At 39.1% G+C, this 26,217-nt stretch overlaps 1 protein-coding gene and 1 pseudogene across 3 annotated transcripts in view; both read right to left on the minus strand.

Annotated features, from left to right (window-relative positions):
- The window catches only part of WASHC3 (WASH complex subunit 3), a 56,057-nt gene extending 38,880 nt beyond the window's left edge, over nt 1-17,177 (minus strand). For both annotated transcript variants that reach the window (XM_079140149.1, XM_079140148.1), the window contains exons 1-2: nt 17,029-17,177; nt 16,367-16,465 (exon numbers count right to left, since the gene is read on the minus strand). In XM_079140149.1, the coding sequence (XP_078996275.1) occupies nt 16,367-16,465; nt 17,029-17,079 (150 nt within the window). In that variant the 5' untranslated portion in view covers nt 17,080-17,177. The remainder of the gene's footprint in view (nt 1-16,366; nt 16,466-17,028) is intronic.
- On the minus strand, nt 6,893-8,920 carry LOC306660773 (syntaxin-3-like; annotated as a pseudogene). The gene has a single exon. The product of its transcript is annotated as a syntaxin-3-like (transcript).
- Nucleotides 17,178-26,217: the final 9,040 nt, after the last annotated feature.

Below are 26,217 nucleotides of genomic sequence, written 5' to 3' on the forward strand. Positions count from 1 at the left end.
ATCTGCGAAGGGTGAGGCTCCCAGGCCCAGGAGGTAGGGCCGGGCCCCTGGAAACTTTGCAGAGGAAGGCAGCCCAGCCCAGGCAGTAGCTGTAAATTGAGGGGAACCTCTAGGAGGAAACTGACCAGCGAGACCTCCCCACCGGGTGAGTCTTCCCTGCTGGGTGAGGTTTCCCACAAGGACGGTAAAACCAGAGGCTCAGGCCCAAACAGGCCTTGCCTCAGCCCACAGCCTAGGTCCCCTTTGGATGACCATTGGTCAACAAGTGGAGGCACCTCTGCCCACTAGCAGGGAATATACCCCACCTGAAGGCCACCACTCCTGGAGAGGCAGCTTCCTTGTGGAGCACCGCATTATCAACCTCCTCCAAGACTTCAGCCTACTGAAGGCTAAGAGGGGATATATATAGAAATCTTCAGGGTCATTGTAAATCAACAGAGGAAATCTGCAATATCTCAGCGGTCCACTGATATCTGAACAACATGAGAAAACAAGGAAAGAAAATGCTGCAAACAAATCTAGATGTTACATCAATAAAACCCAATGACAGCATGGCAGAAGAAATGACAGAAAAGGAGTTCAGAATGTACATAATTAAAATGATCAGAGAAGCAAATGAGGAGATGAAAGAGCAAATGCAAGCATTGAATGATGAGATGAAAGAGCAAATGCAAGCATTGATTGATCAAACCAATCGACAGTTAAAAGAGCAAATACAGGAAGCAAAAGATCATTTCAATAAAGAGTTAGAGATATTGAAAAAAAACCAAACAGAAATCCTTGACATGAAGGAAACAATAAACCAAATTAAGAACTCCATAGAAAGCATATCCAATAGGATAGAACACCTGGAAGACAGAACCTCAGACATTGAAGACAAAATATTTAACCTTGAAAACAAAGCTGAACAAACACAGAAGATGGTAAGAAATCATGAACAGAATCTACAAGAACTATGGGATATCATGAAAAGGCCAAATTTAAGAATTATTGGGATTGAGGAAGGCCTAGAGAAACAAGCCAAAGGAATGAACAACCTATTCAATGAAATAATATCAGAAAATTTCCCAAATCTGAAGAATGAAATGGAAAATCAAGTTCAAGAGGCTTACAGGACTCCAAATACACAAAATTACAACAGACCCACACCAAGGCACATTATAATGAAAATACCTAACATACAAAATAAAGACAGAATTTTAAAGGCTCTGAGAGAAAAGAACCAAATTACATTCAGGGGGAAACCAATACGCATATCAGCAGATTTTTCAATCCAGACCCTAAAAGCTAGAAGGTCCTGGAACAACATTTTTCAAGCCCTGAAAGAAAATGGATGCCAACCAAGAATCTTATACCCAGCAAAACTTACCTTCAAATTTGACGATGAAATAAAATCCTTCCATGATAAACAAAAGCTAAAAGAATTTACAAAAAGAAAGCCAGCATTACAGAACATTCTCAACAAAATATTCCATGAGGAAGAGATGAAAAACAAAGAAGCAAATCAGCAAAGGGAGGAATTATCCTAAAGGAATTGTCAAATAAAGGAGGAAACAAGTTGTGTCAAACAAATAAATAAACAAAATTTTAAAAATGAACCAAATGACCGGGAAACCAAATCATTTCTCTATAATAACCCTGAACGTTAATGGCCTGAATTCATCAATCAAAAGACATAGACTGGCAGACTGGATTAAAAAGAAAGATCCAACAATATGTTGCCTGCAAGAGACTCACCTCATAGAAAAAGATACCCATAGATTAAAGGTGAAAGGATGGGGAAAAACATACCATGCACATGGACTCAGCAAAAAAGCTGGAGTATCCATCCTCATTTCCGATAATGTGGACTTCAAGCCAAAGTTAGTCAGAAGGGATAAAGAAGGTCATTTCATACTGCTTAAGGGAAGCATAAATCAGCAAGATATAACAATCATAAACATCTATGCCCCAAACAGTGGCTCATCTATGTATGTCAAACAAATCCTTCTCAATTTCAGAAACCAAATAGACCACAACACAATAATACTAGGTGATTTTAACACGCCGCTCTCACCACTGGACAGATCTTCCAGACAAAAATTGAGCAAAGAAACCATAGATCTCAACAACACAATCAATAATTTAGACTTAACGGACATTTATAGAATATTCCATCCAACCAAGAGTGAATACACTTTCTTCTCAGCAGCACATGGATCCTTCTCTAAAATAGACCATATATTATGCCACAAAGCTAATGTTAGCAAATACAAGAAGATAGAGACACTAGCATGTATTCTATCAGATCATAATGGATTGAAGTTAGAAATAAATGAAAGAGTAAAACACAGAAACTATTCCAACATCTGGAGATTAAACAATATGCTATTATATGATGAATGGATAACAGAAGATATTAGGAAGGAAATTAAAAAATTCTTAGAGGTAAATGAGAACAAAGAAACATCATATCAAAACCTCTGGGACACTATGAAAGCAGTACTTAGAGGGAAATTTATTTCATGGAGCGCATTTAATAAAAGAAGTAAAACTCAACAAATAAACAACCTAACACTACAGCTCAAAGCCTTAGAAAAAGAAGAACAGAACAGCACCAAAAGTAGTAGAAGACAGGAAATTGTTAAACTCGGAGCTGAAATCAATGAAATTGAAACAAAAGAAACAATACAAAAAATTGACAAAATAAATAGTTGGTTCTTCGAAAAAATAAACAAAATTGATAAACCTTTAGCCACACTAACAAAGAGAAGACGAGAGAAAACCCAAATCACTAAAATTCGGAATGAACAAGGAAATATCACAACAGACAGGATGGAAATACAAAACATAATTAGAAGCTATTTTGAAAATCTATACTCCAACAAAATAGAAAATTTCGAAGACATCAACAGGTTTCTAGAGACATATGAATTGCCTAAACTGAATGAGGAGGACATAAACAATTTAAATAGACCAATTTCAAGTACTGAAATAGAAGAAGTCATCAAAAGCCTACCAACAAAGAAAAGTCCGGGACCAGATGGGTTCTCAGCCGAGTTCTACAAAACCTTTAAGGAAGAGCTCATTCCAATACTTCTCAAAGTATTCCATAAAATAGAAGAGGAGGGAACCCTCCCAAACTCATTCTATGAAGCCAATATCACACTGATACCTAAACCAGACAGAGACTCATCAAGGAAAGAAAATTTCAGACCAATATCCTTAATGAACATCGACGCAAAAATTCTCAACAAAATTTTAGCAAATCGCATACAAAAACATATTAAAAAGATAGTGCACCATGATCAAGTGGGTTTCATCCCAGGGATGCAAGGTTGGTTCAACATCCGGAAATCAATAAACATAATTCACCATATTAATAGACTTAAGTCAAGAATCACATGATGATTTCAATAGATGCAGAAAAAGCATTTGATAAAATACAGCACCCCTTCATGCTCAAAACACTAGAAAAAATAGGGATAGTGGGAACATTCCTTAATATTGTAAAGGCCATTTATGCTAAGCCCATGGCTAATATCATTCTAAATGGTGAAAAACTGAAAGCATTCCCCCTAAAAACTGGAACAAGGCAGGGATGCCCTCTTTCACCACTTCTATTCAACATCGTTCTTGAGACTCTGGCCAGAGCAATTAGACAAACCAAAGAAATTAAAGGGATACGAATTGGAAAAGAAGAACTCAAACTATCCCTGTTCGCTGATGACATGATTATGTATTTAGAGGAACCTGGAAATTCCACCAGAAAACTCTTAGAACTCATAAGTGATTTCAGTAAAGTAGCAGGTTACAAGATCAATGCCCATAAATCCAACGCATTTTTATACATAAGTGATGAATCTTCAGAAAGAGAAATTAGGAAAACTACCCCATTCACAATAGCCTCGAAAAAAATAAAATACTTGGGAATCAATCTCACAAAAGAGGTGAAAGACCTCTACAATGAGAACTATACAACACTAAAGAAAGAAATTAAAGAACACCTTAGAAGATGGAAAGATCTTCCATGTTCTTGGATAGGAAGAATTAATATTGTCAAAATGGCCATACTACCTAAAGTGCTATACAAATTCAATGCAATTCCAATTAAAATCCCAATGACTGTACCTTACAGAAATAGAGCAGGCAATTATGAAATTCATCTGGAAGAATAAGAAACCCAGAATAGCTAAAGCAATCCTTAGCAGGAAGAGTGAAACAGGGGGTATTGCAATACCAGATCTTCAACTCTACTACAAAGCAATAGTAACAAAAACGGCATGGTATTGGTACCAAAATAGAAAGGTAGATCAATGGTACAGAATAGAGGACACGGACACAAACCCAAATAAATACAATTTTCTCATACTAGACAAAGGGGCCAAAAATATGCAATGGAGAAAAGATAGCCTCTTCAACAAATGGTGCTGGGAGAATTGGAAATCCATATGCAACAGAATGAAACTAAACCCATATCTCTCACCATGCACCAAACTAAACTCAAAATGGATTAAGGACCTCGGAATCAGACCAGAGACCCTGCAGATTATAGAAGAAAAAGTAGGTCCAAATCTTCATCTTGTTGGTCTAGGACCAGACTTCCTTAACAGGACTCCCATAGCACAAGAAATAAAAGCTAGAATCAACCACTGGGATAGATTCAAACTAAAAAGCTTTCTCTCAGCAAAGGAAACTATCAGCAATGCAAAGAAAGAGCCTACAGAGTGGGAGAATATCTTTGCCAATCATACTTCAGATAGAGCACTAATCTCCAGAATCTATAAAGAACTCAAAAAACTCTACTCCAAGAATTCAAACAGTCCAGTCAACAAATGGGCTAAGGAAATGAATAGACATTTCACAGAAGAAGATCTACAAGCAATCAACAAACATATGGAAAAATGTTCAACATCTCTAGTAATAAGAGAAATGCAAATCAAAACCACCCTAAGGTTCCATCTCACCCCAATTAGAATGGCGATTATCAAGAATACGAGCAACAACAGGTGTTGGCGAGGATGTGGGGAGAAAGGTACACTCATACACTGCTGGTGGGGCTGCAAATTAGTGCAGCCACTATGGAAAGCAGTGTGGAGATTCCTTAGAAAACTTGGAATGGAACCACCATTTGACCCAGCTATCCCACTCCTTGGCCTATACCCAAAGGACTTAAAATCTGCATACTACAGAAATACAGCCACATCAATGTTCATAGCTGCTCAATTCACAATAGCCAGACTGTGGAACCAACCTAGATGCCCTTCAATTGATGAGTGGATAAAGAAACTGTGGTATATATATACTATGGAATATTACTCAGCCATAAAGAATGATAAAATTATGACATTTGCAGGCAAATGGATGAAATTGGAGAATATCATGCTAAGTGAGATAAGCCAATCTCAAAAAGCCAAAGGACGAATGATATCGCTAATAAGTGGAGGTTGACACATAATGGGGGGGAGGGAAGGGTTAGAGTTAGGGTTAGGGAGGGGGGCAAGTATGGAGGAAGGAACTACTGTATAGAAGGTAAAGAGGGGTGGGAGGGGTGGGGGGAAGGGAAAAAAATAACAGAATGAATCAAACAACATTGCTCTATGTAAATTTATGATTACACAAATGGTATGCCTTTACGCCATGTACAATCAGAGAAACAACATGTATCCCATTTGTTTACAAAAAAAAAAAAAAAAAAAAAAAATTCATCTGAATTTCCTTGATAGTTTGAAAATAATTTTTATAAACTTAAAGCAATTGTGGGGATTAGTATCATCAATGTAGTTTTCTTCCCTTTCTACTACTACCACCCATGTCATAACTAGATTGACTAATGTAAATATAATTCCAAGAAAAAAAATAAGTTTTATACAATATTAAGTTCCAAAAGTATTTCAAATAGTCTAGTTACTAATTTACAAATTCATTGAGGGTCGCTGGGTATGTTAAGAATGATTGCCAAAAGTGATATGCAAGGTTAGGAAACACTATTTCCAGATATCACATTTAACATTCATGACTCTCAAAAACCAGCTCTAGAGAAGGTAGGTAATGCCTTTATGGTAATATAAGATAAAAACACAAATTATCACAACAAAAATCTACCCAAATGAAGAGGATGAAGTCTTTTGTTGATATGATTTTGATAAAGTCATGAACAAAGTTGTTCTGAATCTAGATGAGAAAAAAAAAAGAGTTCTATGTGTTTTTAATCTACCACTAACTTAAATCTGCCACTTTCTTTAAATTTATTTATTTTTTGCAATCATTATAGTCATTTATTTTTAAATCAGCAATAAAATAATCAAATTCACATTTAAAAAATACAAAAACCCTCGCTGTGTTGCATTCCAAACTTTAAGCTACAGTATCAGAGGACAGTAAAGGCCTGAGATTAGAGTTTGTCTCCTGTCCAACATCACAGCCATGGTAAGAAGGGCATCCCTTTGGCTCTGTCTGAGTGCTGGGTGATGACATGAATGAGAAGCCTTTGCACATGAAACTAATGGGCAGTGCCTGGATCAGGGTGCTCACTCTACCTTAGAAAGCATTACAGTCAAAGCTGAAATACAGCTAGTACCCAAAATCCAGGAGCCTGGCAGAGATCTAAGGGACTAACTATGGCTTAGCAGTCACTACATGAAAATTTCCTGGCTGTTGCTTCCTCTGTGACAACTGGGGAAAACAAAGAACCTGTCAAGCTCATTCACCCAGTAGCAGGTAGTCTTTGGTCTCTCCCAACTAACTTAATCCAAGAAAGGACATCCCATAGGTCATATGGATAACATCGGATTGCTGTGGGACATTCTCAGGAAAAGCATAGTGGAGGCAGCAGATAGGGAAAGGTGTCAAAACATTACATCTTCTATATCTGCTATACAGAAACTTAATATGAATCAACTCAGTCCTTCTATATCTGCTATACAGAAACTTAATATGAATCAACTCAGTCCTCAATCCAAGTATCTCATTTGATTGTCCCAGTTCTCAAGTAGATAACAAGTTTCTTGATGACATGAGAAGATCATATTTCTACAATGATTCATTTGCAGGTAAACAAATGCACCTTACCTAATTTTTAGTCCAGCTCAAAAAAAAAATTTTTTTAAATTTTTGAGGTCATAGTATCTGCCTTTTCTAGTTTACGATTTTCTGAGAAACAGACACATATAGGTAAATGCATCTCACATACAAACCTATAAAAATACATCTGAACAACATGAGTGACTAATACTCAGCCTCATGAAACCTTTTCAGAGTCTGAGACTCTAGCACCCTGTCCCCAGCCCAATTTCAAATCCTTAGTTATTTTTGGCCTCAGGGTAATGACTTCACAAAAAAAATCACTCCAAAGGTGAAAAGCCAGTGTCCAAGACTCAAAGAGAAACAAATACTCCAAACCCTCAGTCTTTGCAAATGGCAACCTCAGATGACTATCATCCTGGTCCCTCTGAGTAAATATGTGAGTACACAACCTAAAGAAAGACCAAATTGGCCCCCAGATTGACCTTACTAAGCTTTAGAGGTTGAATTTCAAGCAAGTCAACTTTTTGGACCAAAATGGCATTTGCCAGTCACTTGTGTTTCCAGGACAAATAGGACTGGCACCCTGCCATGCAGAAGTCTCCCATCTAAGCCCTACTGCTGTCAAACTTTAGAAGAATCCCCTGCTTTGTTGAAGATACCCCCCCAGAAAAATGCACTGCATTCTGGGAAAATACAGCATGAGGTAGAAGATACAGCACATTGGGATGGTCTCACATGGTCTTTCCAAGGTACAAGGTATAATTTGACACACCACAGTGGGGAAAGGCTGGGTCAGTTCATATAGTCCAGGAGGGAAGGTACTTCAGTTGCTGGACAGGAGGTAGTTTTGAGGAGAACTTGGGGTTGCAAGAGATAGGCTGGATTCCTCCAGGGCTAGATTGATTGCTGAGTCAGGTCCAAGGGTGGTTACAAGGAAACAAAGGAATGGGTCTCCTTTGCTCTCTGGAAGGTCGTGCAGACTTCATTCCCATCTGATGATAAAGGTGGTCACACCAGGCTGGAGTGAAATCAGGTTCTTTCGGGCCTGACCCTGATAGTTCACAGCTCTTTTAGTTTCATCTCGTGCCTTTTCCATGTGGTCCACTGTGTGCATGGCATTCAACTCTATGTTATCTAACATCTCACCCTGATTTTCCACCAGCATGGTGATGTCCATAAACATGTCATGAAGTTCTTTAATGTGGCTCTCCAGCCTCACAATGTCCTTATGCCGACCCTCCATCTCACTGAGGGCTTGCTTGGAAATCTGGGAGTCAACGATCCCAGAAGTGAAGATGGCAGGGTTGCCACTCTCTAGCATCTCCTCCAGCTCCTCATTTGTTGTCTTTTTGCCAGCAACTTCAAGCTGCCGCTGGATTCGTCCTTTGCTGCGTTCACGAAAGTCCACCTGAGCCTCATTTACTTGGTCGTTACCTCCACAAACTTCCGAGAAAGGACGGAGTGCTGAGATTTCCAAATCCGAATGTCTGCTGATGACCAGACCTCATCTTCTTCAGTATGCCTCTCCATGCTCTTCAGTTTATCCTGGACATTGTTGGCCCTTTTCTTGATCTCAGTTGTGAGCTGCTCAAGGTCATCCTTGGGTTTTGGTTCTGGAATTGGTGCAGAGAGAATGATACTGTAGAGTTTCTTTGCTTCCTCCACATGCTCTGAGATCTTGTCAATGTTGAGCCGAGTCTCCTGGATCTCAGAAAGAATTCATCCATGAAAGCTGTGTTGTCAACAGTGATCTCTATCTCGTCAGCAGCATCATCCTGTGTCAGCTGCTTCACCTTAAGCTGCTCCAGCCAGTCCTTCATCCTGGAGCCCAGTTGCCCAGAGGCGAGAAGTGCGTTCCAGGTGAGCACATCCCAGGAGATCGGCTGGAAGTGGCAATCTGTCCCAGCCTGGGCGAGGCAGCCCTTGTGGGGAGGAGCATCCCAGGCCACCAAGGCTCCCCAGTGCCGCCCCCTCCCTTTAAATTTAGTTATTAAAAAAAAAAACAGTAGAACCTACAACTCTGTCATTAAGAGAAATCACAATTTTTTAATTTTAATAGTTGAAAATTTATACTTTGAAATTAAGGTTATAAGACATGCTGATTTATATTTAATGCATTGATAAAGAATTTCACTACTATATCAGGTTTTCAACATATATAAGTAGTTTCCTTTGTAATCCTTCACATTTTATTTTATCCATTTAAAAACATTAATTTGGCCAGGCACAGTAGCACATGCTATAATCCCAGCAGCTCAGGAGGCTGAGGCAGGAGGATTGAAAGTTCAAAGACAGCTTCAGCAAAAACCAGGCACTAAGCAACTCACTGAGACCCTGTCTCTAAATAAAACACAAAATAGAGTTGGGGATGTGGCTCAGTGGTCGAGTGCCCCTGAGTTCAGTCTCTGGTACTCCCTCAAAAACAAAACAAAACAAAAAACATTAATTTGGCTTCAACAGACTGTTGAAGGGTCCATGGCACAATTAAAAAAGAATCTCTGCTTTCCAAAGAGAATTCAGCATATGATTTTGAATCAATTCAAATGTGATTATTGCTACAATATGCATGAATATGTACCTTTGGGAAAGTCACTGTCATTTGTGAAAGTATACCTGGCTTCATTAATGGATAGCTGAAGTTTTTTTTCTCAGATGTTCGTGCCTACTGCATTTCCCTTCTAAAGCCACTGACCACTTTAAAGTAGGTTTCTCAAACTTGGTTCTATTCACATCTTGGGATGGATAATTTTTTTCTTATGAAGGGTCCCTCCCATGCACTATAGCATGTAGTAGTAGAATCTCTGGTCTATTCACTAAAAGCCACTGACACTGTTCAGTTATGATAAAAAAAAAAAAAAAAAAAAGACATTCCCAAATGGCCCCTTTGAGAACCACTGCCCTGAAGTAAAGATGACTATGAATGTAACATAAGTAATATGATCAGGGACAGTAAGTATCCTCATCTCTGAAAGTTTTAGTAAGAGTGAAAGAAAAGTTAACACAGTCTTTCCCATTGATTTAACCATTATCGTATTTTTATGGAGATTTGAAACAAACTTGAAATGGCTTGGTTTGGGATAACAGGAATTTACAAGGCACCTGAAATTTGTCAGATATGCTAAAAACTTTTTGATTTATTACTTGAATATTTCAAAGGTAATACATTTTATTAAAGTGGAAAAAAAGGAAGAAGTATGAAGGTACTACTTGAACATGGAAACAAAACTGAAATATTGATTTTTACGATATCATATAAAATATCCAGCTTTTATATCCAATTCTCTAAAAGAGAAATAGTATTTTAAAATAAGAAATCTTTTGATATACCCTACTATGTAGCCTAGTAGCCAGAAAGGGAAACAATAAATGGCTTTTATTAAGCTCTATCTGAAACTTAAGCCCAACAGTTATAACATAGGTAGCAGCAAACAAGGTTCTATACAAAACACTACCTGATTGAAGGTTAAGTCCTAAGGGGATTAAAAATTGGACATAGAAGATAAGCACTGTAAATTATTACTTCTTTAGATAATGTGAGAATACTTAGCACTTTCTCCTGTACATACAGACTTTAGGAAAAACAAAATTTTAAAATATTAAAAAATGACTTAAAATCCAGTATTCTAAGCATGTAATAAGTCTGAGTCAAAAGAGCAGTTCTGAATCTCCTGTTTATGAAGTTTCTTTGGTTTTAAAATTCACTATAAGATTATCTGCTCAGGTTTACCTGCAATAGCACAGAATTTACACTGCCTCCACCTTTTTAAATTTGTAATACCAGTGGCCCACCATTAGGATTTCGCTGACTAGGTCAAGAACAGAAATGCTTAGTGAGGATTTGTGAAGGAAGAAGAGATGACCCTAAGTAATTTTGAAACTTGGATCTGATTCAAATACTTTCCTTTCTTTGTCCTCTAGCCTCACCAGACAGAAGAGTTACAGAGTAGCCTAGTATGCAAAAAGTTTTCAAAAAGTTGTATTTGTCACAGATTATAGTTCTGTACCTTGTTTTGTTTTAATTACAGAACTCTAAAAACAGTGTAACTGATGAAAAAAGAGCCCTAGCAATTTGTTTCAAATTTAATTCCAGTTGGAGTTTATCTATGATTGAAGTTGTTACAATTGCAGTTTGGGTTTGATTCAAATCAGATCATATGGGAGGAAAAAAAGTTTTCTTTTTCTAATTCACTTCCAGTTTAAGACTTAACAACTGAAGTTCATTTTTTGTTGTTGTCTTTGAGGGAAGCAGTTATTTGGGGTCTTATAAGTTAAAAAAAAAAAAAAAAGACTACTACACCTAAAGGGTGCTATGAATAAATTAAAAATCATTTCAAAACAGCACATTGACTTTAACTTCAAAGAAAATGGCACTTTACATTTGAATATATATATATCTTTAGAATTTATCATATCAAAAAAGATTATATCAAGTGGACATGGCATAGCAAAAACATGAATCTGAAAAATAGGTGTTGAAATATCTATAAAAACATACTATACTAACTTCAAAATGATGCCAACATGATTCTTATTCAGATCAGAAGGTGCAATACAAGAGACAGGAGTGAGGCATTTCTGACTTTTCCAGTTAGAAGTTGAGTCAGAATCCCAGTTATGCTATTGTCTATCTGTGTTGAGTATGAAAAACTAGAGCCACTAGTGCAGCTACATATGTAAGGTGTTTGGTTATTTGCTGAATTATGAATGACTAAGCAAATGATTTAAAACTCTTTACATCTTAGTTTCCCATATCTGTAAAGAGGGAGGACTAAATCTCTCTCAAAGGGCCAGTGATGATCAAACACAGGTAAAGCACTTAATAAAATTCCTAGCACAGAGTAAGTATGCAATAACTATTATAATCTCACCACCTACAATTGGCATAAATATTCAAACTGCTAAAATGTGAATGGAGAAGAATGAGTTATAATGAACACCAGATTATCATATATAAAGGAGAAGGTTGGACACTAACAAGATGGTGGAATGGGACTTTGAAGCACTCATCCATCTGAAGAAACATTAATTTGATCAACTATTCACATATGAAAATACCTTCACGAGATAGGGAAGTCAGGTAAGGGTACAACACCGAGTGTAAAAAGACACATTGAAGGTAGGAAGAACAATTTTACATCACCATCTTCACCTTCTTCCCAGCCCTAGAAGTAGAGCATGAGAAGAAATAGTCTCCAAATAAAAGGAAAGTAAGCATTAGGCTTCCCTTACTTTTTTTTTTTGACTGTACACAGAGTACACCTCAGTGAAACATGGCTCTGTGCAAACCCCCATAGTTCCAGAGTCTTGGACAGTATTAAAGAATACTGGAAAAGGGAATTCTTGCATACTGTCGGTATGAATGTAAGTTAATATATCTTTCTGGAAAACAGGGTGGATTTCTCAAAAACAGGGCTACCATAGGACCCAGCCATTCCATACTGGATATATAGCCAAAGGATGTAAAATGAGTGGGTAGAAGAGATATCTGCACCTATATGTTCATTGCAGTATTATTCACAATAGCCAACATACAGAATCAACCTAAGCGTGCATTAACAGATGAAGAGATAAAGAAAATGTAGTATTTTACATATATCAGATTTTAAGAAGGAAATCCTGTCATTTCTTAAAATATAGATGAACCTAGAGGATATTATGTTAAGTAAATAAGCCAGGCACAAAAAGGCAAATATCATATGATCTTACCTATATGTGGAATACAAAAAAGTTGAACTCAGAGAGTAAAATGGTGGTTACCAGAGGCTGTGGGCACAGGAGCTGAGGTAGGAAGACTGGGGAGATGTTGGTCAAAGCACACAAAATTCTAGTGAGACAGGAGTAGTGAGATCAACAGATCTACTATATGTGATGATTGCCGGTAATAACATTCCATTGTATCCTTGAAAAGTGGTAAAAGAATAGCTTTTAAGTGTTCTCATCACACAAAAAAAATTTAAGTATGGGATGTAGTTCATATATTAAATGGTTTGATGTAGCCATTCCACAACACATTAAAAATATGAAAATATCATGTTGTACACCATAGAAATACATGATTTATATTGTCAATTAAAATATATATTTTTAAAAGGAGAAAAAGCCACAGACTACCCTTTGAGTTTTTGTTCAATAACCTTTTCTCTTGAGTTCAAGGAAGTACTAGGAAAGTACTAGTGACACAGCTAAAAGAGTTGTGGGGAAGTTGAGGGAGGGACAGCAAGAGATTAAAGAATGAATAGAAAAAACAGTACTAAAATGCATTAGGAAGAATAAAAGACCCAGAATGGCCAAAGCAATTGTAAGTCAAAAAAGCAATGCTAAAGGCATCACGATACCTAACTTCAAATTATACTCTAGAGTATAGTAACAAAGAGTACATGGTACTGGATAAAACAGACAGATAAATGGAACAGAATAGAAGACACACAGACAAACCCACACATCTACAAGTCACCTGATCCTTGACAAAAACACCAAAAACATACACTGGAGAAAAGACAGCCCTTAAAAAAAATAGTATGAAAACTGGTTAACCATATGTAGAAGAATGAGACTAGACCCTTTATCTCTTACCCTGCACAAAAATCAACTCAAAATGGATCAAAGACCTTTGGACCAGAAACTATGCAACTCCTAAAAACAGGTAAGGTCAAGACTCCAACATATGGCTGCAGGCAATGATTTTCTCAAACTCCTCAAGAAGAGGAAATAATAGAATGGCAAATTATAAAGCTGCACAGCAAAGGAAATAATTAAGAATATGAAGAACCTACAGAATGAGGAGAATCTTTGATAGTTCCTTTTCTGAAAAAGGATTAGTATCCAGAATATATAAATAACTCAAAAAACTTAACACCAAAAAAAAAAAACCCAATTAATAAATGGGCAAATGAATTAAATGGGCACTTCTCAAAGAAGAAATACAAATGGTCAACAAATAAAGAACTGTTTGACAGCTTTAGCAACTTGATGGCAGCCATCAAGAATATAAATAATAATAAATTCTAGAGAGGATGTGGAAAAAAAGGAACACTTTTATACTCTTGATGAGATTGTAAATTAGTACAACCACTATGGAAATCATTATGGAGTTCCTTAAAAGACTAGGCATGAACCACCATATGACCCAACTATATTACTCCTGGGTATTTATCCTGAAGAATTGAATTAAAAGTTAGAATACTATAGTGATACAAGGATACCCATGTTTACAGCAGCACAATTCACAACAGCCAAACTATGGAACCAGTCTAAGCATTCATCAAAGACTGAATGGATATAGTAAATGTGGTAAATATACACAAAGGAATTTTAATCAAAGAACAAAATTATGATATTCACAGGGAAATGGATGGAACTTGAGAATACTGTATTAGGAGAAAAAAAGCCAAACTCAAAGATTGTATGTTTTCTTTCACATGGAAGTTAGAAAAAAGGTCAGGGCAGGAGTAGTTCATGAAAATCAAAGGGAGATCAGTGGAGTAGAGGAAAGGGACAAGAGGAAGGAAGGAAAGAAAGGAAGAAAGGGGGAAATTCTGAGAAATGAAATTGGCTAAATTATAGCTGGTGCATGTACAAATATGTAATGACAAATCTCACCATTATGTATAATTTTAATGCAGCAATAAAACAGAAAAAAAAGAAGGGCTCAGAAACTTAAATACCATTTTTTACCAAAAGTCTCTTGGTCCCTGTGAAAATTTGCCACTGCCTCCTCCCAGGCTATTGTATATTAAGGACCCTTTGGATGAGCAGACAATTCTTTAAAATTCTTTTGCATTTTATTTTAAAATTAACATAATCACATTTTATAAAGTTACATCTCTATGTATCCTATCTATTTAAATGCTTCCATTTAGTTGGAATACTGGTTATACATTGATAATAAATTGTTTTTGCTAGACTTTGGGATGATCATTAAAAAAGAGTGAATCATGAGGTCCTGGTTATTTATAAGCTATCAATAAGTGAGATGAGGGCTGGGGCTGTACTCAGTGGTAGAGCACTTGCCTGGCATGTGCACGGTACTGGGTTCAATCCTCAGCACTGCATAAAAATAATAAATAAAGACATTGTGTCCATATACAACTAAAAATATATATTTTTAAAAAATTAAAAAATAAATGAGATGATTATTGTTTTCTTTAATCTAGTCAGTAAATAGCACTCATTCTGCAGGAAGTGAGAATTTTAGGAAATACAAAGGTGGAGGGCTAACTTTGCCTCACTGAAGCTCAATCAACTTGTTTTTATAGGTGTGTTGGCTTGTTTTGTTTCTTTCTTTTGTGGTAAAGTATTTGCTTCTTTCTGCTAACAATTCTGCAGTCCCTCTCCATATATTTCTTCACCTACCTAATATTTAAATTGAAGAACAGAAACAGTGGCTTCTAAATCATTTTATTCAGTAAATTCTACATCCTATTGAGAGAAGCCAGTAGTACTAGATAAAACTCACTGGTAGCAAGCACCCTACTCTCTGGACTTGTTAACCTACAAAATATATTGAATTGAGAGCTTTTTAGTCTATCAGTTATCCTATTTCACTTCTGTCTTGGTGAAAAGGCATAGGCAATTTTGATAAACAGACAAAAACAACAGCTGGAATTCTATCAAGTGAAAATAGTTTTGCTGTCCCCATGCACTTTTTATTTATGGTAACATACCTAAGGAAAACTCTAATTGCTAAGGCTTTACCTTATGTAAGAAAGAACTTCAAATGACTCACCTGTGAATTATCTAAAAGTGCCATGATAATTTTTTATTCTCTTTTCTTAAATTCATTTTCCTCCCCATTGCCTTTTTTTGACTTTTTATAAGACAGGGAGAAGTCCCTGGATCTGGTACTTGATCCTTAACTTGGTACTTAATACTCACTTCACAAGTCATTTGCAGAAAGTATTTTCATTTCCATAATGATATTTGATGCCACAGTTGTGTTTCTAGGCTACCTCACCTAGCCATCTTTTGTGTCGGTGAATGTATGATAATTTTAATACAAACTGTAACAAAGATTACTTAGAAATGTCAATTTGGGGGGTAGGAGAAGGAATAACAATTTCAAAATAAAAAAAATGTTTTCAACTGTGAAATTTTGGATTTTCTTTTGTTCTCTTTAATCACAATAAGTCTGAATTAACTCACAAAGGCCTCTAGAATACTCTCATTCAGCAGAGGTAGAGAGCAGAATTGGATGGTAACAGAATCATAGAGAAGCTAAGGAGTGTAAACACAACGGTTTGACACGAGGTCACTTGCCTGTGAGTACAAAAACACTGTGATTCTTGTTTTTACTCCATTTTTCAACCTAAAAAGTTCAAGATGATTTCTAGCCTGTTTTATAAATCAGTATCACAGGACCTACCTCCTCACAAACTGTAGAAAAACGGTTGAGGAACTGTACAGTGTGCACCACAAACTGATTTAGAAATGCCACCGTTCTTTTCTGTTGAATAGCTGGCACCTGTGTTTTGTAAAAACAAACATGATTCACACAAATGTACACCTTGCAAAGTTTTTGGTATTTGGACACCGTAACGGGGCATTTTGCTTGTGTGATATGAATTTCTTGAAGGACTGAGAATAGTTGTGAACTTTTTTCTCCTAAGCCATGAATGGGATGTCAGAAAACGACTGAGGCTCTGTAGTAAAGTTTTAGAACGGCCTCTAGATTCGAATTTTAGCAGGAAAGGCGCCCCCCCCCCCCCAACACCACACACACAAACTGGCGCCCCGCCCCCAATAAAAAACATAAGTCAGAGGTCCCTACAGGTCTCCGTCTCCAGCAGGTCAACCTTGGGCACAGAGACACGAGACATGGGATGCGGAGGCGGGAGAGGTGCAACATCTCCTTAATCGGCTGAGGAGGGACCCCTTTCATGCTGAGCTCTGAGGTTCCCTCTCTTCAGGTCAGCGGAACACAGGGCCAGGGTGGGGCCTGGAGAGGTGGCCTCTCCATGGTACCCGGGCGTCCCTTCCCCAACCTCCTCCCCGGTCGCCAGAAGTTCAACTGCGTCTTTTACAAACCTTGGTCAGGTCTATGCCTGACCCCATGAGTGGAAGCCCGTCTTCATCCATCTCCGCAGCGGGAGGGGCACCCAGAGCTCACCCACAAACCCCTCCCCGATGTCCCCCGCCCAACCCGGTAACTGCGCCCCGAGCCTCGCCGAGTCCCCGCCTCCCGGGCCTTCCTGTCGGAAGGAAACGCCTCTCTCCCCAATCACTGGGCGGCTCCCGGAGAGCCCGCCCCTTCGCGCGGCATTCTGGGGTTGGTAGTTCCGTGGTCCGGACTGTGACGTCAGCCTCGGGGAGCGGGGACCGAGGAGCCAGGAGCGTGGCTGCTGTTCTAATAGTAAAACCTTAAAAGCGCTGGTGGAGACGGAGAAAAAGAAAAGGAAGTCAGGAGTTGCATTCACTTGAGGTTTTCCCTGCCTAGTCTTGTCACATAAATAGCGCTGTCATTCATTTAACATTTGAACATTCTGAAGCCCCACGGTTCACCTTGAAGGGAGGAATGTCCCTACTGAGCTGATTGAAGAGATGACTGACACACCTCTCCCAGCTTTTGCATCCCCACGCCCTGCCACCACCACCACACACTTTTTTTTTTTTTTCTTTTTTAACTGAGCTCCAGATTCTGCTTGACGTTGTGGGGAATGCAAACATTGGTCAGAGCGAGTCTGCTGCACTAGAAAAGTTTTATGCTCTGAAGGAGGACATAAGATCTGTTTCCAAAGGTCTTTAAAATATGAATAATATGTTATGCTAACGTGGAGGCACAACAAAGCTGTGGAAGTGGCTGTGACTTGGAGAGATTTTTACACCTGGAATTTGGAGGTCTTGGTTCAAATTTTGAATGCGTAGTTCACCAGCCTTATGATCCAGGACAAATTAACGAACCAAAAGTTTGAAATCCTTCTATATACCAAACGGGATGCTGAGTCCTGAAAAGATTAAGAGGATAATTTCTGCCTTCGAGAAACTTATAGTGTAGAAAATACATGCAGAATTTTGATATGCAGTATCTAGATAGACATGCAAACAAAACTGAAAGCTGTGGGTGTGCAAATGGCACATACACTCAGGAACACATTGATATACGCATTCACATGGATGCAAAGTACTATTGTACTATAGATAAGAGGCACTTCCAGGTCTGCTGAGGAAACCAGAGAAGGTAGACTTAAACCACTTCTTAATGATAAGGGGTGTTAAGTAGACAATTTGGGGTGGATTTTTGTACAAACAAAAGCAGAGGTATGGAGTTTGGTATGGAGGGCAAAGAGAAAGTCAGTGGTGTCAAAGCAAAAAAAGCTCAGAAATGGAGATTGGCAGGAAAATGAGGCAGAAGTGGAGAGAAAACCTCACTAAAGACCTTTTTGCCAGATTTCATACTATAATTCACATTTCTTTAAATGTGATCCATGGAACAACTGCATCAATTATTTGGGAGTGTTTCTTAAAATGCACATTCCTTAGATTGACTTCAAATGTTGGATGGGCTTAGAAATCTGCATGTTAACCAACCCCAATCCCTGTGGTTATTCTGAACCCAAAAGGTTGAACGATCTTTTTATAGATGATGGTAGTCATCTAAAAAGTTATGAGCAGAGGAGTGGCATGTTACAGACTTGTTGAAAGGCTAGCAGTGCCTAGCACATAGATGTGTAACAAATGCTGAAAACAGAAAAGTTGAGGGTAGTATTTGTACATGTAGAAATGTGAGGTTGAAGTGAGGAAGAATAGATGAGAAGCAAATTTAAATACATGTCTCTTCATGTCTACGACTAGTTGTATTTCCTTGAATTGACCTCAAGGGCACTCAACCACTGAGCCAAATCCCCAGCCCATTTTTGTATTTCATTTAGAATCAGGGTCTCATTGAGTTGCTTAGTGCCTTGCTGTTGCTGAGGCTGGGTTCGAACTAGCAATTCTCCTGCCTCAGCCTCCCAAGTCACTGGGATTATAGGCACGCACCACAACGCCTGGGGAATATTTCTTTGCTACCTTTTAACAAACACCTATGGGTCACCTCCCATTTTCTATGTACAGGCATACCGCAAACACATTGTGCATGTTGTTTCAAATTGCTGCATTAAAGCATATGGCACAATAAAGCATGTCATACAATTTTTTTGTTTTTTTTTTAGTGTATATAAAAGTTATGTTTATACTATCCTATAGTTTAAGTGTGAAAAATGTACATCTTAATTTTAAAATACTTCATTTCTAAAATATGCAAAAGATCTAATGATCATCTGAATTTTCAGCAAGTCAATCTTTTTTGCTGGTTGATGTTCTTGTCTTGATATTAATGACTGACTGATTCGGGTGGTGGCTACTAAAGGTTAGAGTACCCATGGCAGTTTCTTAAAACAACAATGCAGGTTGATGCATGTTTTCACCAAACCTATCTGTAGCATGTTGCTTTAAGAAACTGCCATGGGTTACATCCCCATGCCTTTAATTTTTCTTTTCTTTTTTCTTTTTGCAACAGTGTCTCACTAAGTTGCCCAGACTGACCTTGAACATCAGCCTTCTAAGTAGCTGAGAGTACAGGTAGGCTCCACCACAACTGGATCCCAAGTTCTTCTTAATCTTGAATACAAATGTTTTAATAACATTTAAAATAGTGAATTCTTTCCAAAGGTTTTCAGTTTACTCTGCCCTGATCCATCAGAGGAATCACTATCTAGGAGCAGCAATAGCTTTATGAAATATGTTTCTTAATAGTATGACTTAAAAGTCAAAATTACATTTTGACCCATGGGCTGCAGAGTAGATGTTGTATTAGCACTCATGAAAAAATTAATCTCATTGTCCATCTCCATCAGAGCTCTTAGGTAAACCAGGTGCATTGTGGGTGAACGGTAACACTTCGAAAGGAATCATTTTTTTTCTGGGCAATGAGTTTCCACTCTTAAAATATTCAGTACATTATGTTTTGAACAGATATGCTATCATCAAGGCTCTGTTAAATTTGTAGAGAAAGGGTAGACTAGATTTAGTGTATTCTTTAGAGCCTTAGAATTTTCAGAACGCTAAATGAGCATTGAATTAACTTAAAACCACCAGCTTCATCAGCATCTAACAAGTCAGTCAGTCTGTCCTTTAAAGCTTTGAAGCAAGGCATTGACTTCTCTTTAGCTATGAAATTCATTTGGCATCTTCTTCCAATATAGAGGTGTTTTGTCTACACTGAAAATATGTTGAGAGGGTGGCCACTTTCATCAATGACCTTAGGTCTTCTGCTAAATTTGCTTCATCTTCTCCAACAGCACTGGCTGCTTCACCTTGCGCTTTTATGTTATGGAAATGATTTCTTGCCTAAAACCCCACCAATCAACCTCTGCCAGCTTCAGACTTTGCTTCTGAAGCTTCCTCACTTCTCTTAGCCTAGAATTCAAAAGAGTCAGGGTCTTTCTCTGAAATAGGCTTTAGCTTGAGGGACTGTCATGGCAGGTTTGAATTTTATCCATACATTAAACCTTTGTCCATATCAATAAGGCTGTTTTGCTTTCTTATCATTCCCGTTTTCACTGGAGTAACACTTTCAATTTTCTTGAATAATCTTTTCTTTCCATTCAGAACTTGGCTGTTTGGTGCAAGAGGTCTAGCTTTGGCCTTAATTTTCAACTTGCTTCCTCACTGAGTTTAATCATTTCTTTTTTTTTTTTTTTAAGTTGTCAATGGACCTTTATTTTATGTATTTATATGTGGTGCTGAGAATTGAACCCAGTGCCTCACACATGCTATGCAAGCACTCTACCACTGAGCTACCCCAGTCCCATTTCTGGCTTTTGATTTAAAGAGACATGGGACTGTTCCTTTTACTTGAGCACCAGAGGCCATGGTAGGGCCAGTAATTGGTTCAGTTTCTATGTTATTGTGTCTTGAGGAATAGGAAGGCCTGAGGAGGGAGAGAAACAGAGATGGTCAGTTAGTGGAGCAGTCAGGACACAAGCAACAGTTATGGATTGTTGGCCATCTTATATTGATTTGTGGCACCCCAAAACAATTTCGATAGTAACAGCAAAGTGGTGATCACGGATCACCATAACAGATGCGATAATAATTAAAAGCTTTGAAATATTCTGAGAATTATTGACATGTTGGCACAAAGACACAAAAGCAACCACATGAAGCTGGTGAAAGGGTGCTGAGAGACTTGCTCTGCGTAGGGTTGCCACAAATCTTCAATGTGTAAAAAACACAATATCTGCAAAGCTCAATAAAGCAAAACACAATAAAATGAGGTATGCCTGAATTGTACTACTGCCACAACTATAAATAAAACAAACATTGTGACAGTTCTAGGCAACTGTACTTATGTTTTGTTTTTTTTCTCTTGATAAAGTCCATACGAGCTGGAGTTTTTCCATTAGACTGTAAATTCCTTGGAGCAAGGATTATTCTTTTCTTATGTCTCTTCAATTAGTAACAGTCACTCTGCTTTTCAGTGAAAACTCATTAATAAATTTTATATTTAATTTTGAGGGCTTACTATGGTTCAAACCTGGTGCCTGGCATTGGAAAACCATCCTTCCATCCACCCATCCATTCATTCAACATGAATTCTCTACTGTGTGCTAAACACTGTTATATAAGTCAGGGATATAGCAATGAACAGAAAAGACAAAAATATTCCCTTATGAAGGTAAACAGACAAGCAAGTAAACAAACATATTAAGTTCCTCCCAGTCCAGATTGGGAGACAGAAAAATGTAAAGCAATTCATAGTGTAAATCAATAGTGTAAATCAAAGGCTTGGCTGAATATGCCCTGAAGAGGAGCACCTAGCAGATTAATGAAACTTGGGACAGTTTTCTAGAGGAGCTAATACCTGAACTGAGTTTGAAAACACAAAAGTTAGCAAGGTAAAGAAGAATGGGATGTGCATTCCATAGTGTGTGCAAAGGCACTGAGGTTTGTGCTCTAGAGATTTACACATTCCATATAAAAACACCCCTGCCCTGGTCTAGCCACCCCTTTGGTAGGAGTGAAGACACTACTTACTCTTGGCAAAAACCCTACCTTTTCCCCCTTTACTACCTCTCTTAAGACCATCAAAGTCCTGGACACCCATGGCATCACTCATTCTTCAGACCTAACCTCATATGACTTTCTTCATCCATCGCCTTATCCCTCCCCAACTCCCAATCTCCTAATCTGACAAAGAGAAATTAGTCAGTAGTGAAATACCATTTCTTAACCTCTTCTTTGGTCATTACTGTCTTCTGGTTCCTGACTTGCCTCTTCATTGAAGGTACAGCTACCTGTGCAGCCTGTGGTTCTTTTCTCATCCACCTCATCCCTGCATTATTTGTTAGGCGGTACATGTTTCCTTACTCCTCATTACTTCCAGACCACTGCCCTTAAAAATGTCCCACAGTTCTGAGTTCATGCTATGAAATATAGATGCTATCCTTGTAGCGTCATCCCTGGTTTGCTACTATGCCTTCCTTTTTGAATATCTACAGAGCTCATTTTTCTGGTATTTTGGTCTCTTAATTTCTTAACTCTCCTCCAGTGTTATTGTCCCCCCACCTTCCTACGTCAGCCATACATCTGATGTCCTTTACATCTTTTTAACATTTCCTCTTTCTTTCACCTTGTAATGGTGTTTTTGCCTGAGTACATCAATATCAATCACTACTGATGCCTCAGAAAACTACAGGCTTTTTTTAATCCTACAAATTTTAATTTTTGAACAAGTAAGTATCAGTCGCCATAAGGTTTTCTTTGGGGTGGGTACAGGAAATTGCACCTAGGGGTGTTCAACCACTGAGCCACATGTCTAGTCCCTTTAGCCCTTTTATTTATTTATTTATTTATTTATTTTTATTTTGAGACAGGGTCTTGCTAAGTTGCTTAGGGCCTTGCTAAATGTCTGAGGCTGGCTTGAATTTACAATCCTCCTGCCTCAGCCTCCTGAGTCACTGAGATTATAGTCCAGTGCCACCACACCCAGCTCCTTTCTTATTATGAAAATCAAAAAGGTCCTGGAGGGTACAAAGGGTATGCCCAGGTGTGACGGGGCCATTTCTTGCTTTGATTTCATGAGGAACCATTGTTAGGGAATTTCAAACACGGAATATATAACAGGATGGCTGCAGCTGGGTTTTTGTCCATAAGTATGCGAAGTTCTTGGTGGTGACCCATGAGACTCCCAGATAGTTAGCACATTTGGTGGTCGGTGTTTGGTGGTCTAAATCATCATGGACCATGCAGGTGGGAGGCGGCTATGGCATCCCTGGTGGCATGTTGGAGGAGGAGACCCAGAAACTCTTCAGGCAGATAGTGAGTAATGTGGGCTACTGCCAGGAGAGGAGCATCATTCATCTAGACCTGAAAGTGAGAACATCCTGGTAGATGCCAGAGGTAATATCGAACTCATTGATTTTTGGCCTGAGCACCAGGTTCACTGAATAATTTCTGGGGCACTCTCCCAATACTTTCCCCTTGAAGTTGTCCAGAGGAAAAAACATCAGGGTAGACATCTGGAAGCTGGGTGTCACTCTGTATTTGATGGTGACAAGGAGATGCCCTTTATAGGGACCAATAAGCAGCTGAAGGAGTCAATAGTGCATGCCAGGTACAACATTCCCTTGCATGTTTCTAAGGGAACATGGAGCCTCATCAATCAAACGCTGACAGTGGACCCCACACAGAGGCCTAGAGTAGAGCAAATCATGAGGCACCCATGGCTGAGCCAGGGTGAGGAATGTTTACCCAGTCATTCTACTAGTCACTCCCCAAATACCTGAGCCCCACAATTTTGACAATCATATTTGACATGGGTTATGACCCATATGATACCAGAGTGTCCATGGCAAATTGAAAATACTGTGAGATGAGGGCTACATATGAACACTCCAGCACCAAAGAACCTGGGAGTGGGCTGCACATTCCAGGTGAAGTCTGTGTGTCAGGGGCTTGGGTCTTGCCCAGGTCTCATGAATCCTTCCAATGTCCCCCCATAGAGCAGTGTCAGTGAGCCTGCTCTTCCAACCCTCCCCTTGCCCTGTGAGCAGCAGCTGCCTAAGGAGGCCAAGCAGTCAGGGCGGAAGGGCAGTGGAAGAACAAGCGTGCCTGCCATTCATTTCCACTTTCTGCATGCAAGGACCCTTACTCCCCTCATGGCCTCCCAGCATGACCTTGTGCCCCACATGTTCAACCTCTTGAGGATCCTCAGTAGGTGGGTCGTAGGACACAGCAGCAATTCCTTCTGAGGTACCTCCACAGAGCAATCCCGTGACAATAGCAAGAGCTGGAAGGTGGTGACTAGGAGGATCACCACCTGTATTCAACATCTGTGTTGTTGCGTGCCATGCTTCTGCAGGCCGGCATTCAGAAGGAAGGTGGCAACAAGGAAAGGAGGGCAGAACCGTGCTAGATTCAGAAACAGTGTCTCCAATGAAAATGGAGCGCTGGGACAAACAAAACCAAAGGACAGCCAGAAGATGCTGAGCTCTGTGGATCCTGATGTCATGGCTTGGGCATTGGTCATGTGTGGACTCAGATACAGGAGTGAGTTGCACAAAGTGGCTTGGGCTACTCCATATGGATTCCAGACAGGAGCACATCTGGATTCACAGCAGGAGTCTCTTCTGCTTCCATCTGGAAGGGACATCAGAGACTGTTCTCCTTGGGACACATCCCCTTGCCCTACTCATCTCTGTCCTTTCTCCCATGCTTCAGGAATAATGGAGAGGGTTCTTAATAAATTTGTTTCTCACAAATTGTATAATAAAATTGATGTCCCAAAAGTTTTTTAAAATAGGCTAATTTAAAAAATAAGAAGGAGGCTTCAGGGCAAGGACAGGAGTCCAGTGCTGTCCTCTCCAAGGCTTGGACCACTATGCCTCCCTCTCTGTTCAGTTGTAGAGACTCACTGGTCTTGAGTCAATGTAGATGAGCACTCGCTTTCACTGAGCTGGTATAGATGGAGATTCTTCCCTTGAGCCACTGTAGGTTTGATTCACTTTGAGGCGGTTGCTTTGATCAGAAGGAATCCCTTTCCCTATCTTCAGGCTCCTCCCTGAGGTGTGTGGAGAGGGTGGGTGGCAGCTGGGCTGCTCCTGTTGGCTGCTCCTCCCACCACTCATCTACAAGGTCCTCTGCCATCTCCAACTTAGACTCAATGCGAACAGACCACCAGGGGAAGGTGGCCATTGGCAGGGAATCATGCTGCAGGGGAGCTGATGGCCCTGTCCTTTTCATCTTCAATCCCTAGAACTTGTCACTGTTAACATTTTCACCCTTCCATATTTAAAATTTGAAGCATCCATGGTATGGCCATTTCCTCCCATCTTTCTAACTCACTCTCTTTTGTTACCCTAACAAATAGTTCTTTGAGTCATCAAAACCTACCCTTTCACTGTTCCTTAATTCCCTCAAGCCTTTACTTCCCTTCTTATCCAGTTAAGATCTTGTGCTTCATTATAATCTCTCCATAAACACGGCTCTTCCTCCCTTTGTCATTCATGGCAAAGCCTAGTAAATGTTCCGCTTTGTCCGTAATGGCTATCAGTAGTATACGACCAGTGTTGACTGGCCTTAACCAGACCCTTTTATTTTAAATTCATGTTCTCTTAAGGTTAGACCTTGCACTTGCTTCCACTAACATGTCTTTTTCTTACCCACATCAGAGTCCTTGAACCTTGTCTTCCTTCAATTACTATGCATACACTGTCCTTACTCCTAGCTAAGCCCAGTTCCTCTACCTGTACTCTAGATACCACTTTGGTGATTGTTCCCACTCTCCTCTGCATCAACATTTCCTTTTTGTTGAATAATTCCCAGCAAAATACAAACTTTATTTCACCTATTTTCATTTTCATAAATCTCTTGACTACACTCCGTTCCCTCAAAATTCTTCAAGACTGTACACCCTCACTTTCTTCTGATGAAGGAACAATGGCCCAGAACTAGTACAACACATTTATTATATAGGTTTTATCATCAAAAGGTTATTTGTGGGAAAGTTTCTGCAAAGCAGACAGGCTTGAAGGTCACAACACTTGTGAGACATTGTGGTTATTTTATTATGTTCGGAGTTCTCTATCCCTGGTAGCTGGTGTCTGAGCTCAAGATCAAGACTAATATAGTTCTGCCTTTGCATACAGCTTCCGTAGGCAGGGCTTCACCATAGCAACTGGACAATCTTGTTCTAAACCTTTGCATAGAAAGTTCCTAGTGCAAGTAAGCCACAGT

This window comes from Sciurus vulgaris (genome assembly GCF_902686455.1).
Source record: "Sciurus vulgaris genome assembly, chromosome: 5".
NCBI classification, from domain to species: domain Eukaryota; kingdom Metazoa; phylum Chordata; class Mammalia; order Rodentia; family Sciuridae; genus Sciurus; species Sciurus vulgaris.